Source organism: Chanodichthys erythropterus, chromosome 5 (assembly GCF_024489055.1).
Source record: "Chanodichthys erythropterus isolate Z2021 chromosome 5, ASM2448905v1, whole genome shotgun sequence".
NCBI lineage: Eukaryota > Metazoa > Chordata > Actinopteri > Cypriniformes > Xenocyprididae > Chanodichthys > Chanodichthys erythropterus.
The window spans coordinates 11256137-11276665 of record NC_090225.1 but is presented as its reverse complement, the minus strand read 5'-3'; the positions used below and the strand labels follow the sequence as shown (position 1 = coordinate 11276665).

Below are 20529 nucleotides of genomic sequence, written 5' to 3'. Positions count from 1 at the left end.
GCAGAGGGGAGTATATTGAGTAGATATGGGCAACAGTTATTTGCAAAAAATACATGATATTTTTGGAATAACATTTAAGTAAATACTCTAAAATAACAACTTCAGCAATGGTTAACCAATGTTCTGTTTATTTAACCACTTTTGGCAATTCATAACCCCTCAAGTATTTTATACGAGTATTGTTTTTCTTTTAGTAGGGTGTGTCTTGGAGCTGCAGTGTATAAGCGTATATTACAAAATGAATCTCCATTGTGATTGGAGCAGACAGTGTGAGCCCACTTTGCACATCCTTTGCAATAAATCTATTCCATCCCAATTATTTAAAGCAGTTTGTTGCTGTTCAGGCATACTGTGTCAAACCCGTGCCAACCAAATACTTTTTGGTGGCGTTTTTGGCCACAGTGTTTTTTCTTTTCTCCCACATAGAGCATTTGGCTCAACTTAAAAAAAAAAAAAATAGCCTTTTGAAGAATGATTAATTTAGTATATTTTAGAAAATGTACTATCCTTCTTCTTAACATCATACTTATCTGAAATAAAGTACATGTGGTTTTACTTTTATCATCAGATAGTTTGCTTTTTTGCAAGTCTGAAAGGGATGAAACTTTTAGGCTTTTTTTTTTTTTTTGTAAAATTGTGTAGAGGATTCCCTTTTGTTGCAATGTTCTTAAAAAATGTTTGCTTTGCTTAACTCAAAATTATAAAGATATTCGCATTAGCTACAACATGTTTTAGTAGTCTAGTAATGTCAAGTTATGTTAACATTACATGCAGTGACTTCATGAATCAGGATGCTTGTGCAATGCATAGTGACAAACATGTTTAGGAAAGAGCTGTGGTGTATTTTTGTTGCTGTTTAGTGTTTTGGGAGAAAATAAAATCAAAAGGATTTTTTACTCCTGGAGGCATTTAACCCCATTGTACCCTTGTAGAGAATGATGGCATGTGGGTGCTCTCTGAGTCCGTGTCTGGAATATTTTTCACTGTTTGAACTTCAGGCTGTTGTTGAGGCCTCGTGCCTCTTTGTATCAACTCACATCATTTCTCAGCGCTTGATTACTCGATGTGTATTTGACGCGGGCTGTAAGCTGCGCCTCACTCAGATCACATATCAGAGAGACGCGCGTCATTAGGGAGGGCACGTTGCTGCGCGACTGTAACCGTAGAAACTGCGCGCGGAGTCTGAATATGACAGGCGCGCGGAGTCAGTCTGAGCTCGTGCGGTCACATATTAATAATGAACAGATGCTGAAAAATCATCGATATATGCACCCACAAAGACCTCTGGCCAGCTTGTGTTTGGGGAGGTTTCTTGGCACTTTCGTGTTCAGAATAACAATGTATGTTACAGTGCTCTTGTGAAAGTACATAGCCTATTCTTATATATATATATATATATATATATATATATATATATATATATATATATATATATATATATATATATATATATATGTTTTTTTTTATTTGTAAAGATGACTGACGTTTAGAAAAATATGCAAGTAGCGTCAAAGGATAATTTACGCAGCGCGAGACTAATCTTGACAGATTGCGCTCCAAAAAAAACAAACATTTATTTTTACATGTAATTATTTAGCAGACGTTTAAAATTTGTCTACACATATAAACATATATATTACTATACTATAGCATATGTTAGTCTACTACATGTTATTGTAGCCTAGATATTGCAATATATTAATTAAAACAAATGCATGCTTATTGTTCATTAGAAATGAATATATTTTCTAGTACTATACATAGCAAGAACACTTTGATGTAAAGTGTGAATCTGTCATTCCGTATCTGTAATCAAAATATTCTGCTTTTTAAAGTGTTTACTGTGTGCAACACGTCAGCATGTGCATCTATTTCAACAATATTACTCAGTGCGACGCAATGCAAGGAAGCTGAAAATGTGAAGGCGTGAAAAGAGGAAGATATATTCGCAATAAGTCCTTCGAGCAGGTGTTGATGAAACATGCTAATGATCTTGAGAAGTAGAGTAATGTGCACATTTTTGCTCTCTTAGACCACTAGTGTGGGTGAGACTTTGACTCTTCTGTTCTATATTCACATTTTTTCCTTACATCGAGATAAAGATAAACCAGTGGTTTAACAGCGATAACAGAAAAAATAACAGTCAGATTCTTTAATAATAATAATAATAATAATAAACTATTATTATTATTATTATTATTATTTTACACGGCTGTTGTTTTTTATTGTAGGTCTATTTAATTCTAATTATTAATTTTTTTTTTTTTTTTTCTGTTTTTATGAATTTATTTGTGGAGTGGAAGTGTTTTGTGAGTGGATGTTCTCTCGTGTCTCTCGCTGGTTTCAAACTGAGTTCATCTTTAATTTTTAGCATGTAAGCCCGCAAAATTCTGGCACGAATCCTGCCGGCATGAGTTAAACCTCAAGCCCACTGCACATAAATAGCTCGCTGAAACATAAACTCGCTGTCCGTCGCAGAATGAGCTAATAAAATAACGAATAAAAGTAGAATAAAATGAAATAAATGACCATTACGAATTTATCTAAATTTAAAATTGTAAATGACTACTGTGAAGACATATCTGTTGGCTTTGAGTGTAGTCAATAAATAATTTAAATTGTAATAAAATTACATTTTTATATAGGAATAATTTAATAATAATAATAATAATAATAATAATAATAATTTGTTTTGCGAATCATTGACGACCAAATTAAAAAAATAATCTGATTGCATTTAAATGCTTTAGCCATGCAGAGTAAAACTCTTTATTTACCTCAGTATTTAAATATGCACTATGCAAGATATTGTATTAGCTGTCGGGTCATTTGTGAAGTGAGAAGATCTGTTTTTTAACTTGTTAATGTACAATGTTAAAAGGACCTGTTAATCAGCTAGTGAATACATTTTTAGCGTCACGTTTTCTGTATCATCACGAATAACCTTTGAAAAAAACTACCTAACTCAATAGAAAAGGATGGATTATATCAGATGATCAACAGTAAAAGCGCGAATCGCTTTGTTTTTTCTGTTTTCAGTTTTCTCTCTGTCTTTTTCCTCCCACTCAGTGTCAGTTTAATGCTGCTTTATATCACTTTTTGAGGAGACACTGAAGGTTTTTAAACGACAAATGCGCCTACTAGTGGTGAGAGCGTGAGCTCAGGGTGTGTCAACCACACGAGAACTCATTAGATTCTAATTAAATACCATGTATGAGACTTATAAAATAGCCTAGGCTACATTATCTTAATTATTGCTGTTCTGTTATGATGCAGCAAGCCCATTAGTTCATTAATTAATTGAATTCAGCACAAAGAATTGTCAGTTTTTCCTTTTCAAAAATAGCTGTTTAAATGTTGGCACAATTTGAACGTTGCCACTGAATGTGTTTAATTATTGTTATTGCTGCTGATTTTGTTTGAAAGATATGTGTTGAAGCACAAATGAATGTTAATTAACCATTATTCTTGGATTGCTCAATACATTATCCAAGTTTTTTTTTTTTTTTTTTTTTTTTGGCAAAAACAATATAATGGTAAACTGGCACACAGACATAAATAACTTCAACAGAAAATATTTTAATTTTTGTCTGTGGTTTTTAAAGGTCACACCTGGCAGACTCTAAACCTTTATCCATTATGTGCCATAACATGTGAGGAGAGGATTCAAATATTTATTGATTGTTCATTAAGTATATTGCTGATAATGGAGGAGCTTTCAGTTTTGCTTCGGCGCGTTTGATGTGTGCATCAAACCCAGCCCTGTTCGCTGATTGGTCAGTTAGACCCAGCCCTGATCACTGATTGGTGGAGCGCTCAGCGCACTCCAGGCTATAATGAGATGAGTAAATAACTCTTGTCTGCATAGCGCAGAGCGCCGCGTTTGCGTACACGCACGTCTGACTACCAGAAACGTCTTTCTAATTTTGACTCACTTTTTTACGCTTGAACATTCATTTGGAAGCAGAACATTTGACAACTAAAGAGGACTTTATTGCAGAAACTCTTCTGAAACTGTTGGATTAATTTGTTTGGACTTTATTTTCGGAAACTCTGGACTGATAGGACGGAAAGTGTCGCTCTGAAAGTAAAACTGACATCCAGGAGCAGCACAGACCTGCTGTACACACTCTGGAATAAATGCTATTTAATAAGTGCATTTAAAATAATAGTTTCATATGCTTTGACAGGCATACTTAAAACAGTTCTGTTTTTCCCCCATATTTCTTCTATCGTGCAGCACGAGAGAGTGTGTGCGCGCGCGTAGCCTATGTGTGTGCTTGCGGTTTTTTGTTTTTTGCTGAAGTCAGTGGGAAACTCAAGCGCACTTTAACGCTTCTGCATCCTTTGTGAGGCACTGAAACGCAAAGTAAACGGTCACGGAGGAGTTTTCCGTGTCCACTACCACGGACTTTCTGTACTTACTTCACTTAGGTGCCTGAGCTCTTCACGGGGTCTCATTTGTAATCTGTTGTGATGCATATTCCCGTAGACCCGAGCACGAGCAGACGGTTCACGCCGCCCTCCGCCTCGTTCCCGTGCCCTAAAGTGACCGAGAGCCCGAGCATGAGCGCACCGGGTCCACTGCGGTCCGGGCGGCCAGTGGAGGCCCGCTCCGTGGTGGACGTGCTGGCCGACCACGCCGGAGAGCTGGTGCGCACGGACAGCCCAAACTTTCTCTGCTCTGTGCTGCCGTCACACTGGAGGTGCAACAAAACTCTGCCTGTGGCTTTTAAGGTAAATAAAACATTATTTTCTGTAATATAACTTATTTAATGGCTTTGTCAATTAGATTACAAGTCAGTCAGAACGCGCCAAATAGCTGCTTGTGAGCAGAGCTCGCGCTCTCCTGAGGAGATAACCATAGCAACATCAGGCTGCTCGAGAGTTTTAGTATCAGTACCGGATGGAACATCAACAAATTAAGTACTATTTTTATTTATTTTTTTTAATAATTTTTTACTTATTTATGTATCATTATCCTGTAACAAAATGTGTTTTTAAAAATCTGTAAGATAGTTGACGTTTGGTTAACCATAGGGGCGCCAAAATACAGTTCTGCTGCGCGAGCCAAGTTTACCAGTTCGTGCCCTGGAAATTACAGACAAGAATCCTTTAAAAAGTCCACTTACCTGAACTTAACTGAATAATTCAAACACTGCTTGTAGATTTGATCTATTTTCTGATAGCATTGTGACATAATTCTACTTATCCGATAATATGAACAAAATTCGGCACGATTTTCTCCACTCGGAGACTTTGCATTGAACTTTTATTGTCATTATTATTATTATTTAATTGTAAATATAGCAATATTTTTATAATTATCGCAACAACGACATTTCGGTTAAAATATATAATTTACAAAAATAATATATTAGGCCACTATTTTTTTTCATTTATTTTTATATTTACCGTATAGGCCTATACAAATTTGTGAATTTTTTTTTAAAAGTAATTTAAATAAAATTGCTCCTTATACATTATCTGTGAAGGAAACGATGTTCTCTACTCGTAAAACGAAATATTTAATATGCTATGTATATAAATAGAATATTAGTAACATTAACCGCCAATACATTATAATCATAGGCTATATGCATTTCACTGTATTCACAAGATTATATTGTAATAATTATTATGAGAGTTGCAACCCTGATTTGTTTGGTTTGGGGTTTGTGTGTGTTGCTGATTAGGTCTGCTGGGTTAATCTGTGTGTTTATCAGGTGGTGGCTCTGGGTGATGTTCCTGACGGTACTCTGGTCACAGTGATGGCGGGAAATGATGAGAATTATTCCGCGGAGCTAAGAAACGCGTCTGCCGTCATGAAGAACCAGGTGGCGCGATTCAACGACCTGCGCTTCGTGGGCAGGAGCGGCAGAGGTGCCACATCTACCAATCTGTTTGTGTATCTCTCTGTCTGTCTGTGGTCTGATGCATGCATGTGGTTGAAATTCAACAACACGGTGATAAAAAAAAAGAAGGAGACAGAAAGAAATTAATTTAAAGCATAGCAGTTCATTCAGACAAAGACAGGACACAACTTTAACTCCTGAAATGTCAAGCATTTAAACTTTTATTGAAGATTTCATAAACAAATGGTGGAGCAAAAATATAAAAAGACTAAAACAGCATCCTTCAGTTACTTGTCCCAGAAAAATAATTTCCCCACAGCAGAATTTTTTCTTAAACGATTTGAGCTTTACAAACCATCTTGTTTACACACCTAAAAACACCCTACCTCTTACATAGCTCACATTCTTTCAGAAGCTTTTCCTTCTCGTCTTTTTCCTCTTGGCCCCGCTCCTCGCACTCACATTTTTCCTGTAAATGTTACACTTTAAATAGTTGCAGACGGATGAGTGGAAAGCGCTGCAGTGTGCGAATTAAAAGTACCTTTCATTTCTGCAGTCAATTACCCCACCCTCACAGCCCTCATACAAGCCACGGCTTTCTCCCCCTCAAAGCGCAGCTTCATTGCATTTAGAGATCACACACGCACGCACACACACATGCACACAGACACAGTGGAGTCCCGGGAACAATCTGGAACATATTGTCTGACTAATCCACATCATAAACGCATTTGAAAGCGCATCAAAGCAGTAGTGCTGTCTCTTTTCAGAGGAAACTCATTCATTTCTCCCAGCTGTATGTGACCCACCTCACTCGGATTGTGCATGAATCTTTATTTCATGCAGCCTGAGGGAGTTCCTATCTTTACCCGAGGGCTTTTCCGGAACATGGCAACTTTATATGATGTTATTTTTCACAACCGAAAGAACTAATACAATGATCCTTTTCAGATTTAAAGCATGCAAATATAATTTAAAGGTTATTCACATTGCTAAAATACTGATTGCACAATATTTGTTTTTGTTGTAAACCACAAATACTTTTCCTGTTTCTCGTTGCTACACTCCATACAAACAGTGGGGTCGAAAAATCTGAAACCACTTGAGAATGTTTTCTAATTTTTCATTACAAATGTAATTATCTGCATAATATTCTCAGAGAATAGCTGAACTGAATAATTTAAATTTGGGTAATTCTCTGTTTGCTTTAATGAAAACAGCACTCACACTACATGAACAAAACTTGATCATGTTAGCAATATTGATTTGAGAATTTGTATGTTTATTTAAAGGATTAAATGAATTTATGTCTGTGGTCTCAGACTTTTGGATCACGCAATACCTTTTCAAACCGACAAGTGATCATGACATTGAATCTCTGTGTATTCCTTTCGTCTTCAGGAAAGAGCTTCACGTTGACCATCACAGTGTTCACTGGCCCACCCCAGGTCGCCACATACCATCGTGCTATTAAAGTCACCGTGGACGGACCTCGAGAGCCAAGACGTGAGTACAATTCCCCTAAATGACTATCAAAAAGAGTGTTAACCGACTGTTTCCAGAAGCGCTAACATTTACAACATTATCTTGGTTTGATGACTACTTCTTTGTAACACAGTTTTCTGCTTGAACTCAAATGGTGTGTTTTATCAAGTATTTTATAGAATTTAGAAATATTCAATGAGTTATTTGAACTGATTTGGACTACACAGGACTTGCTGTGTGTTTCTTTGTGCATTCAACCAATGCGGCATGCAAAGAAAGATGTCTTGTCTGATTTATTGATGTATTGTCTGCATATAATTTCATACTAGACTGCAAATCACAACTCTGTTAAAATTGCATTTCTTTTGCGGTGAAGGAAGCACTTTTTCATGGCGAAGGAAAGTATTTGAGGAGATGATATAAGATGAGATAGTCTCTTCTTTGTGTCTGCTTTATACCGTGTTATTTACTGAAGTAAAAACTAAGCTGAGCAGTCTTTAGAACATGTGCCAAGTAAAACAGATTAGATAATCTGTTGGTGCCTGGAGTTTTCTTTCTGAATTAACGTGGTAGGTTGATTACTGCACACTGCGTTGCATTGTATAGCTAAATTGGTGATGGCGCGTAATAGTTTTGATATTATACTATGTTAGGTGGAGTATTCAGATTGGGCGACGAGTATTTTAACTATTTGCAGAACACTGACGGCTTTAAAAGACCTATGAGTCATCGCAGATGATACCAGGGAATAGAGCCACTGTGTGTGTGTTCCAAAAACGTACCGTACAGTGTATTTCTGTGAGTAAGTGTTGGTTTCGATGTCTCCTTGTATTCTCATGTTTGGGTTTATACATACCTGCACAGCAGTATGTGTTAATATTAAACAGCGAACAGTCCTTCGTGGTCTAGATGGTTGCCAACCTCAGATGTCAGTTGTGGTGTGTTATTAAGCCTTTCGGCACAGAGAGTGAGGGTGCGTCTCTGAGCCGCAAACACAGAGGGTTCAATGAAAGTGGCCACTCTCTCTGACCAACGGGGTCAGCAGTGCCTGACCGCATTAGAGTCGCTGAATTAACACAGCACTGAACGCCTGCTAGGGGTACGGATCCATAACACTAATGCAGCCGCGACCACAACCAGAGAGAGCAAGAGATAAAGGAAAGGCAGTGCTGCTGTTTACAGAGCTGTTGTTGTGTTTTTTTTTGACAGCGATTTTGTCATATTTTTGTGTGTACACCAGCTCCCAAAAATAATTTAGACACTTTAATGAATTTATTTAATTACAGTAGATATTAAATCAAGTGGCATTTAAAGAAAGATGGCACAAGTGCATGTTTCAAGCAAAAGCACAATTTTGTTTGGTTTGAAATGATAAAACAAAGTGTTCAAAATGAAGATAAAAAGTATTGTGAAACTTGCTAGTGGAACTTGTCCATAGTAAATTTGATGAACTACACCTGTGGTTACTGAACTTGAGGAGAACTGACTTCATACATCCACAAAAAGTTACAAAAACCCCAGTTGTTTCAAAGTACCTGAAAAAAATGGTTTTGTGTGGGGGAAAAAAGTGATGTTGGGTCTCATGAATCTCAAGAAGGCTGTCAAGAACATGCCTGACTCATATTTCCAAATTAAAAAAATAAAAATAAAAAAATTAAAAAAATAAAGAATATATATTATATTTTGCTTAAAGAGAAAGCCTAATGTTAGCACGAATATTTTTTTTAATTTGTTTGTTTGCATTTCAACATTATTTTTGACAATTAAGCACATCCCCTCACCAATTCTCACAATTGATTGCAAAGACTACTGTAGTCATAGAAAAAAAAAATATATACATTTTTATCTTAATAAATATATTAAAATATTTTAATAAAAATGTTAAATTAATAAAAATCTTTCTTTTGAATGTTTGAAATGTGACCTACCCAGTTAGGTCTATGAAAAGCTCTAGCATCACATGAGCAAATGCCACTTGGTTTTATATTTTATAAAATGCAGTGATATGTAGTAATGTAAAGTATATACAAAAATCGCTTTTGGTTAAATCCGGGGCCTTTATTTACCTTTTTGCTACGCTTGTAATGCTCAATTTCCTCATGCGTATCATATTTATCATGTTGGCTGACTGACATTTGGCCTGTAATGATTCTTTAGAGCTGTTTCCTGTAGAGCGGGTCACATTGCCATAGCATACCTGACCTGTAGCCTACGCTCACTCAACTATCACTAATGAACAGGTGCATCAGGCACAATGCAGTGGGAAATTGTGTGAGTGAGTGATTGATTGATTATGGTGCGGTTACATTAGTTTTGGAGTATGCGAAATGACTTCGGACTACACAATGAAAATGAGACACAAGATATGAGAAACGTTTTTTTATAAATGATAAATAATAATAATAATCTGTGATGTTTACATCACCTATTAAAAATGTTTTTTGAAACCCAGCTAAAATACTCGCCCCTATCTGCAAGTGTATGGAAGTGATTGGAACACTAAGTAACCATCCCATAATGTGTTCACCACAATGATAGATTGAAGTCTTTGAACTCATTGTGTTGTTCATTTGCTGTTTCTGTGTGAATGTGCGTTGGAGTTTGTGTGTATTCAGCTTTTGTCAGATATGTTGTGTTGATGGCATCTTTCATGAGAAAAACCACACCCTCTCCTCCCCCAGGCACAGGCTGACTGAGGCTGTGTGTGTGTGTGTACTTTGATAGTGCTGGCAATAGAATAATACCTCATTAATGTTTACTTGTGGAGTTGATAAACCTGATAGACGGGACCCCCCATGCACACACAATATACAGAAGCACAGGCATTTTGAAATGATGAACTTAGTATAGATACAGTGACTCCAGAAATAGTTGGACATTTTAGTCGCACTTAAAATGCCCTGTAAAAATGTCAGCATTTGAGCACAGATGCCAGTTGAATCGATACTGTATTAAGAGAAGAGAAGAGAAGAGAAGAGAAGAGAAGAGAAGAGAAGAGAAGAGAAGAGAAGAGAAGAGAAGAGAAGAGAAGAGAAGATAGTCAGGGGTTTCAGGTTCGACTGTATTTGCATTTTGGCACACATTTCGTAGATGCCATGTAAATCTGTTCACAATATCATTTGCTGTGTTATTTTTCCACATATATCATTCTGTTTCTGTAAATAAAGGAGTGTACATGCATACATTACTATGTATGAGTGTGCGTAAAACACCTGCCAGGTGTTTCATCCATTAAATAATGTATGCCACACCTGTATATATGAATATTGCAGATGATAATAATTCAAAAACAAAGAAAAAATATAGATAAAACTCCTACTGGGCTCTTTGGGAAAGTCTGATTGTATGCTTTAAAGGGATCATATCTGCTGTCTTTTTCTTCAATTGAGAGGTTGAGATATCATTTGAGATCCTATGGGAGGATAAAAGTTGTGCATTTGTGCGTGAGTTCTGCAGTTTTTGATGGTGGTGTTATCACACTAATGCTATTAACAGTCGTTCTGCTATTTGTGCATCATAAGAATGTTTCTTCAAAGCAACACTGGTGGACATCGCTAACGGCAACTAGCAGCTTTCGTCACCACTGACGCTAAATATGAATGGAGCCAATATCGGATGGCAAATGAATGGAATGCGTTTGAAAAATGAACAGACATTTCATTACAGTGAAAACAAATGGTCAAGCATGCAGTGCAGTATGGTTGCTTTAGCATGCATGCCATGAATCCTTGCAGATCCTAGAGCTACAGCTCAGCATTTGACAAAAAAGTGTCTTTGAGGATATAAAGGATTATTCTGTCCTCATTATCTTCACCTCCCAGTCATATTTTCTTTTCATTGAGGGATAAACTTGACAAAGGCTGACAAAAGAGGCATTGGGTATCTACACCCCTGCACAAGTCACAAATACACACTGAGTATCTCCATCCAATATCTTCCAGGCTCAACCTGTGTTTGTGAACTTCCTTGTTTATTGTTTGACCCAGCAGACACCATTAGCAGCTTTAAAGACTAATTTAATAAAGTAGCATAATAAAGCACCTCACAGTCCATGATAAACGTCTGAGAGACATTGGGTAGGAGAGAGACACAGAAAGGAGAGGGAGGAGTGTTACGGGAACATTATAGTGAATCATCTGTTTATTTTTCTGCCATTTTTAACAGTGAGGAAAATTCTGCAAATAGCCTAATTGAAGAAGCGAGATGTGCCCAGACTTCCAGTAACACACACACACACTGAGCTTGTTGGGAAAAGGAGAATTTCTTTGTCAGAGCACAGTGTTTTAACATTTTAAATGGGTCATATCATGAGGAATCAATTTATCCTTGATCTTTTGAGATAAAAGACTTCATTGTGCCACGAAAACTCCAACTTTTCAAGCTCAAAACTTTCTGCTAACATCTTTTGTTACACACTTCCTCAACTTTCTGACGTCAGACAGATACATTTGACTATGACCACCACACATTAATGATGTGCGTTTGAAGTTCAGAAACGTGGCCAAGTCAGTGATGGTAAGATAATAAAGAGGAAATGGAATAAATTCTATTATTTATAAATATGAGAAGATTTGAAGATAAGATTAGTGGGGAAGTATGTCAAATTGATTCTGAAGAATCCCATTATTAGAAACGAGTCTTAAAGGGATAGTTCACCCAAAAATGTAAATTCTGTCATCATTTACCCACCCTCAAATTGTTCCAAACCTGTATGAATATCTTTCTTCTGCTGAACACAAAATAAGATATTTTAAAGAATATGTGTAATGGTCCCCATTGACTTCCATAGAATGGAAAGAAATACAAAAGTAGTAAAAGCTGTTTCTTATTTTACATATGCAGAAGACATTTACATAGAAGTCTTAAAGGAACAGCAGCAATAAATGGCCATTTGATTCTAAGGCTCAAGAGAAGGTGTATAATGGTCAAGGCTAAACTAAATGATGACTGTATTTGGCACAAGAAAAATTTAAGAAGAAAATAAATAATTAAAAAGTATGATATGACCCCTTTAAAGGCAAGTACTGTATTTGTTTTTTTAATCAGTGTGTGCATATGCTTAGCTATAGTTTGTGGACAAAAATAGTTTGTCTTCAAATGTGAGCTTGATCTGACAAAAGATTTTTTAATTTTTTTTTATTTATAAATTATATAAGATTTTCTTTTAAGGTTAGGGTTAGATAATTCTAGAATTTAAAATGAAAATATATTATATATAGTCTGTTGTATGTCCTCATTTAGGACATACCACATTGCTAAGTAAACAATTGCTTGTGTGAACTGTAAGATTGAAACCTATTCTGCACGACAGATATATCTCTGTATCTTTTCTCACACTCCTGCAAGCTGCAGTTGCGTCAAATCCTGTCACAGCCACACACATGCGTAGGCGCTTGCATTTTGAAATTAAGGGTCTCTTCCTGCCTTTTAACACCTCTAGCATTTCTCATCAGAACACCTTTCTCTGTCATCTCTCCTCTAATTTCCACTCCGTCTTCCAGAATAATCTCAAATAAAGTCTTCAGACAGTCAGTCTCCTCTTAGAGCAGCATGTTTAAAGAGCTGGATGAAATTCCTCACACTGAAACTCAGTTGCGTTTGAATTTCATTAGTTTGGCACGGGAATGCGCTCCTAAATCACGCTCTTAACACAAAGTGTGCTCGTTCTTTTGTCCTATAAAACCCAGGCATTATATTTCAGAACATTCCAGCTGCGTACAGCCAGCAGAGAGCAGAACACCTCTGTTAGATGCATGTTTGCTTGAAGACACTGTGTGCTTGCAAGAGTCAAAAGCATGTCGAATCATCTGGGTCAAAAAGGTTTCTTGGTTTGAGTTACAACTAGGTCAACCAAAACCAACCAAACACCAAACCACTCAAATGCAGGTGCATGCACATTTGAATACAATATCACTGACATGCACACTGCCAGTCAAAGGTTTGGACGCAAACCTTTATCCTCGTTCTTTATTAGGACTATTTTACACATTTTAGAAAAAGAAGAAAGTCATCAAAATGATGAAATCAGTGTGAAAATTATAGTGAATTATGTGTGACCAACAATTGTGAAACAAGTGAAAAGCTTTTTCTTTGTCTTTCATAATTCACAGTCATTCATAATTTACAAATAATTATTTTTGAATGTTTTCTAAAGATCGAAAGAAATATATATATAATTATTATTATTAAAATATTTTAAAATATATAATATTTTTGTCTGGGAGTGTTTAGCACACATCCAAAAAAAGATGTAATTTCTCAGTGAAGTCACAAAAAACCCACAAACACATGTGCGCTGTTACACCCTTTTTGTTTTTAATGCTTTTTCTGCATAAGACCTGAACAGGAAAAGCAAAGAGGGTGTAACAAACACAGACATAGAAAACACAAAGCGGTGGGTGACTGCCTCTGGCTTGTGTATTGTCTAATGGATATGGGCACTATTGAAGGGTCTTTATCTCACCTGCTCCAACTTGCCCTAGAGAAAGAATCAAGGAAAAGAGATAATAACAAAAGAGACTCTTTATTCCCTCGGCACCATTCGAATTGTTTCTACCATTTCCACATGATGAGAACTGTTTGAGAAAAACACTGTACAACTTATTACAGGGACATGTTCAAAGTTTATGCCTTAACCACTACACATGAATGTTTTAATTTCATTTCTTAATATACATATTAATATGGTTGAATATTAATATAAATATTAACTAATTTAATTAAAACATTTGAATGTAGCTTTCAAGTATTTCTCAGTTAGGAAAATGCAAATTAATTTCTTCTTTATTTTCTTGCATATATTTGAAAGCAGCTGTATCAGTAAGACACAACCTAGTACCAAAAAAAAGTACTGTAAAAATTTCTTTAAATGATATTTAAGTACTAACCTGCTGCTAGACTATATTTGATATCCTTATTATTAATATTTGAGGGGCAAAAAAATCAGCAAATCTCAGAAAAAGAGTGTCGTGTGCAGTTTGAGGTTGAATAGAGGCTCTGTTAAGGATTTTAGTTTTCCTCCCAACACACTTCACTGGCACAAACCCACTTCCTGTCATGGGCTGATGGGATTGGTCACACACTGCTCTGACATTACGACAACTCTCAGATGGACAGAGAGTGAATGTACGAGTAGTTCGAAAAAGAAGACAGGTGCAGAGATCTTAGCAGATGTAGAAACGTCTCCAGCGTTCGTTACTACGGAAGCACACTTTCATTTGAGGCCTCGGTTTCCACACCTGACGTACGCACAAACTCACTCCCACCAACTGTCAGCTACAACGGTGGAGAATAAAACAGGTGGAGCTCTACATTCATTTAACATATCAAGACATTTCAAGTCATATAGAACTGCTTTACAATGCATTGATGCTGGAGTTGATGGTAACCCTAACAGATTCAGACTACTCTCATCCTCAAACAGGCCACCCAAAGTCTAATATTTCCATGTCTTTGTATATTGGTTTATTGTCTGTAAATGGCACATAAAAAAAATAACTGGTGGGTAATTGTATGCCAAAAGTCAAAATTATGCCTATGATTTGCATTTAAAAATGAATTATTTTTATGAAACATAGCACATGAAAAATAATTGATGAAATTAATTGTTTGTTAATGTCCCTCATTTTGAAAGGTCTGCAAATTTCTCGCTTCTTTTGGTTAATTAAATTCTTGATGTTTTTAGCTATCAACAAGAGTCTTTGTTTAACACATTTTCGAATATTTTTGCTGATAATCCCTCAAAAAAAAGCACAGAAATCTCAAAAAATTCAGCAAAATCCATCTGAGCCTGCTTGTTTTTTTTACAGCTCTAAACTAATTTACAGCTAAAACCTTCAGTCAGTTGAGCTAAAGCACTCTTTACCCTCAGTCTGTGCAGATCAATTTCACAATGTTATCAAGTGCCTATCGGCCCCATTTATAGACACCCGTACAAATATTAACAGTGTGCCCGCCGTAACATGTCTGGCCCCTCCACAGTGAATGTCGAGTTTCAGCCCTGCCCAAATGCATACACACTCCACCAGAGCTAAAAGAGCCTGTGTTCTGTCTGTCCAAGGGGGAACATATGTTTCTTTCTTTTCATCGTTACAGAGAGAGAATGAAGAGAGAGAGAGAGGGAAGGAAGCTGGGCGTATCAGTCAGTTGATCAGTGCGAGTATGAAAGCTGAAAGTGTGTAGAGAGGGCCTCTGGGTACACATACTCCATGTGCAGAAAGTACGGACTCGAATGAACAATGACGATAGCTATACTGCTTATATCGCAGAACTGTTACTGGGGAGGAACTGTTAGTTTGCATGTCGGTTTGCACATTATTGGTGTAAATTAGTGTGGGGTCATTCATGAACATGTAGTTTATAGCATCTGTCACATGACAAATGAATTAAAGACTCAAGAGGTGAACTAATTTTTGTTTCTTACTATTTATGCTTATCTCTGGTTACATTAAATTATTTCCTAATATGGAATATGATCAAAGATTGTTTGTGAACTTGTACGGGGAATATGGCTAATGAACATATAACATTTTAAATTCATAAAAATAACTTAAATAAAGACTTTTTTTTTTTCATTTTGCTGAACAAGATCAGAGAGACTCTAAAATTATCTGATCTTCCCATCACTAGTGTATAGTGACGCTTCCTGCAGGCTTCATTATTACGGCAGTAGGTGGCGACAAGTTACTGTCCATTCTGATTCATGAGTGAGTCATTGAATCATTCATTCAAATGATTTGTTCAAAAACATTAATTCATTCAGAAACAAATTAGGGCTGCGTTCCACTCCAATTTTAGTCACATACTCACAAACTTCCCTAAGCACTTCCCCTCGGTGAAATCCCTGCAGCCGTTTTGAAGTGCGTTCCACTTCATGAAGTGGACGAGGGAAGTTTATATGGACAGACCCTCGCTCCCTCGATTTTGACGCGAGTCTACTTCATATGTACACTTCAGGCAGCTCCATATACCACAATGCAACATGATTGTGATGTCACCGCATATCGCGTTTAATTTACCCCACCACAAACAACTCTATGATATATAATTTTTTTTTTTTTTCAATATTAAAAACAACCATATATATATATATATATATATATATATAGAATGCTGCATTAAACAATTTTGTAGGGGAAAAATTAAATAATAAATCAACTCCATAGCAGATTCCAAGTGATCAAGGGCTTAGGACGTTACAATTCAGCCCATTGCAAAGGTTGTGCCAGTAGTGGGCACTCATGTAATGTAAGCAATGAAGTACATCCGAGTCAGTGAGACTGAGGGAAGTTAGCGAGGGAAGGGCATAAAAAATTAACTGGAACACAGCCCAAGTGATTGAATCATTGAATCATTGAATCATTTCCTCAACTTATTCATACGAAAACATTAAAATGACTGTTTTTGAGTCATTAAATCATCGGGGGTTTTTTCGAAAATATACATTGTAAATATAGTTTATATAATTTGTATATAACCTGATATATAATATAATCTGACAATCTGATAAAGCTTCTACTTTTGTGACTTGACAAATTACAGTTTGTAAATTAATCTATGACACATGAAAAATAATACATACAGTACAATAACCCATGGTAAAACACAAAAATGCAAGGTGAGAATTTGATTTTAACATTTTTATTTTAAGAGTGTATTGTGTACATGTATATCTCCATCATACAGTGTGTGTTGTAGTTGTGTTCATCCCAGACCATTTCCCCATGACATGTGCGTGTGTATGTGTGTGTATGAGAGGGATCCACTCTAATTAGTGTGTCTGTGTGTGTTCTGTGGTTATGATATCATTCTCACAAAAAGTCAACATTCCTGTCTAAGTGCCCCCTTACCTATGAAATATTCATTCATCCATAATAATTCAGACAGGGTGGATGTAGGCTGGGCAGATGTAGGGCTTGACCCCACAGCCATCCAGGAGAGACACTACCCATGCTAGTGCCTGGACAGAAAGGGTTTAACTGTATAACTTTACAACTGCATTAAGAAGATATACAGTATGTCACACTAAAGTGACTTAAAGTACAGCTTTAACACAAATGCTTAGTAAAAGTTAGTGCCTGAGGATGAAAGTGTAATATTTATGACTATGCATTAGATTTGACTTGCTCTTTCATACATCTGGAGCTGTGAAGGAGATCTCAGTTGTTTTGCATTTAAGTATTAACTTTGTGTCAGATATTTCTTCTGAAATGTATTGAGAGAAATAAAAATCGACACAAATGAGTCATACAGTAAGAGTAGAGCTAGAACATGAATGTGGATAGCAGCTCATATCATTTAATGATACATTTGATTGACATTGATTGCAGATTTTTGTTCAGATCTTTTCTGAGACACTTGTGAGATTTCTCCTTTTTCTCAAGAGAAACATCTGAAAGTAGGAGAACAAAAGTAACTAGTTGGTTTCTATTTAATCTCATTGTAGACTAGGAGAAACAACTAAGAAATAATTTTCTTTCCTCAGGGAGTGTTTGTTTATCTCGCACTTTATAAACAAACCAAAAAGTACAAAAAATGACTACTGTATTTACCATTTAGATCGAATGAGATAGGGAGACAAATGGAGGGAGCGATAAACTATCAGAAATTTTACCCCAGGGGTAAAAAAACGTGGAGTGATGCATTGCCCTTGGGTGAAAGAGAGGGCAAGAACACACAAAATCCATATCACAGCGTCTGTTATCCCTCTATATCTGAATAAAACATTCAAATACAGCCATTACTCTACATTAAAAACCACAAAATGTTCACATGTTCCTCACACACGCCACTGATAGTCACATTAAACTCATCCATTAGAGCTGACCAGACTACACATATGATGATGACGGTGTGTGTGTGTTTGTGTGTGTGTGTGTGTGTGTGTGTGTGTGTGAGTGTCTGTAATGGCTATTGAAGTTGGATGGCAACTTATTGTCAGTGATAAACACACACACACACACACTCATAGCAAGGTTTTCTTGGTGATTTCCTCTGTGGATCATCAAGCATTACATGAGTCACGACTGAGTACACAGCTCTGTCTGAAAGCCATAAGCTCCTTTCCAGACCGTTTACTCAATATTTGTGTATTTTTATGCTTATTAGAACATGATGTTATTAGCTTTGTGAAACGCTACTGTGAAATTTTATTGGAATAATTTGTGAGTTTGCTTGCTCCAGTGTGAGTTACTGCCTACCATCTAAAAATGCTGGGATAAAAACAACCCATGTTGGGTTGAAAATGGACAAATCCAGCAGTTGGGTTAAATGTTTGTGTTTCATTTAACCAATCTATTGAACATTTATTAATAAGCAATTTAATATATGTTCATTGTTTAATTATTATTCATTAGACTTGTTAATAAATGTTAATAAATGATAAATTTCCAACATAGCAAGCAAGCAATACAGTAATTTTTAAAACAATAGTTGAGTTAATTAAAACTACCTAGCAGTAGGGTTGGGTACCAAACTCGGTACTTTTAAGGGTACCGACCGAATTACATCAGTACTACCGAGTACCGATTCACATTAAATCAATCGGTGACAAATGTCAGTACCTAAGAACGCATCTGGGCATGAGAGGTATGTTAGAGAAAAAGAGAGAGAGACCATGCAACACATAGGCCAGTGGCTAAGCGTTCTGAAGTGTGGTTACATTTCACAAAGCTAGATGCAGACTATTTGCAATATGTCCATAAAAACTTGAGACACGCTTTCTCCAGTCCGTTATGATATATCATCCGCATTGCGAGTGTTGTTAATCTTATCGCGGCATTCCACGCAGAAACCTTTCACATGCGCTCCGCGTGTTGTTCCATAGCCTACTAAATATTGTCACAGTCGTATTTTCCATGTGTTAGTCAAACTCTAGATCTGACAGCATCGTGAAAATGAAACAACACTTTTTTGCTACTGTGTTGAGGAAACATACACTCATGGCACATGTGTCCGAACGGAACGCTGAACAGCAGAAGGAAAGACCAGCGTGAGAAACAGTCTTTCATGACATTTGAATTCTCTGCTGTAATGCGTTCTAATGCATACTACAGCGCACACATTGTCTAGTGTATAAAATTTCTAAATAAATTTTTAAAAAATGCTGAAATTGAGCGGTTTGGACTTTTTTTTACTGAAATAAATGTTTTTTCTATTACACAGAGAGTAAAGTACCGAAAAAAGGTACCGATGGGTACCGGCACTGAATTTTAGGTACCGATACTGTTATCGGTGCAGGTTATAATGTGAATGGTACCCAACCCTATCTAGCAGGTTGGGCAAACATTTAACCTAATTGCTGGGTTTGTCTATTTTCAACCCAACTTGGGTCGTTTTTAACTTAGAGTGTATGTAAAGTGTTCCAAATCAGGTTCCATAAGTTAGTTAGAAGGCAGCTGCCTGTGTATTTTAATTGCTAAATATTAAAATCTGTCCTTTTTATTAAGAAAAAGGGCGTGTTCTGTAAATTAATGTTATGGAAATTATATTAATTATGAATGAGACTACTGTGACAAAATTTCTTACTGACATAGCAACTTTCATGTAGTATGTGCATGATTCCAGAGAGGGAATGTTTACAGTAATGCATAACCATATAGTCAAAATAACTGAATTAGTCATTAAATTGAAGCATTTCACATTTCTGGCTTGATTTACTTCAAATAAGTGTGTTTACTATAAATTGTCTTTACCAAAATTATGTTCAGGTTCATTCTCATTCTAATAACCCATTGAATTTCTCTCCATCTTTCTGCAGGTCACCGTGTGAAGCCGGAAGACGCTCATAAGCAGTTCTCCGACCGCCTGAGTGACATCGAACGTTTCCAGAGGGCCAGTCTGAGGATGAACCCTGGCAACGGAACCGCCCGTCCCCACCAATCCCATTACAGCCCCTCCGGCACCACACAGATACCAGGTGTGTGTTTTGTCCCTGGATGCCCTACAGATCCCGTGTATGTGTTTGTTTGAGTCAGACGTTAGCTCGTCACAACAACTCGCACCTCGACGTCTGGAATCTAGCAACCCCTCTCGATCTCGGCTCCCACGTCAGCTTGTGTGATAGTGGGCGAGGATACGTTCTCAGACGCATGTAAAGGCCTTTGAGCATGATGTCTGCTAGCAAATCTCTCTCACTCTCCAAGGCACGTATGCACTTCGCTTACAGTCTATCTTTCTATGTTCTGTCCCT

At 36.7% G+C, this 20529-nt stretch overlaps 1 protein-coding gene across 2 annotated transcripts in view; it reads left to right on the top strand.

Moving 5' to 3' along the window:
- Positions 1-20529, top strand: part of runx3 (RUNX family transcription factor 3) — a 56628-nt gene that overhangs the window by 22260 nt on the left and 13839 nt on the right. For both annotated transcript variants that reach the window (XM_067386056.1, XM_067386057.1), the window contains 4 exons: positions 4493-4737; positions 5727-5883; positions 7257-7361; positions 20098-20256. In XM_067386056.1, the coding sequence (XP_067242157.1) occupies positions 4493-4737; positions 5727-5883; positions 7257-7361; positions 20098-20256 (666 nt within the window). The remainder of the gene's footprint in view (positions 1-4492; positions 4738-5726; positions 5884-7256; positions 7362-20097; positions 20257-20529) is intronic.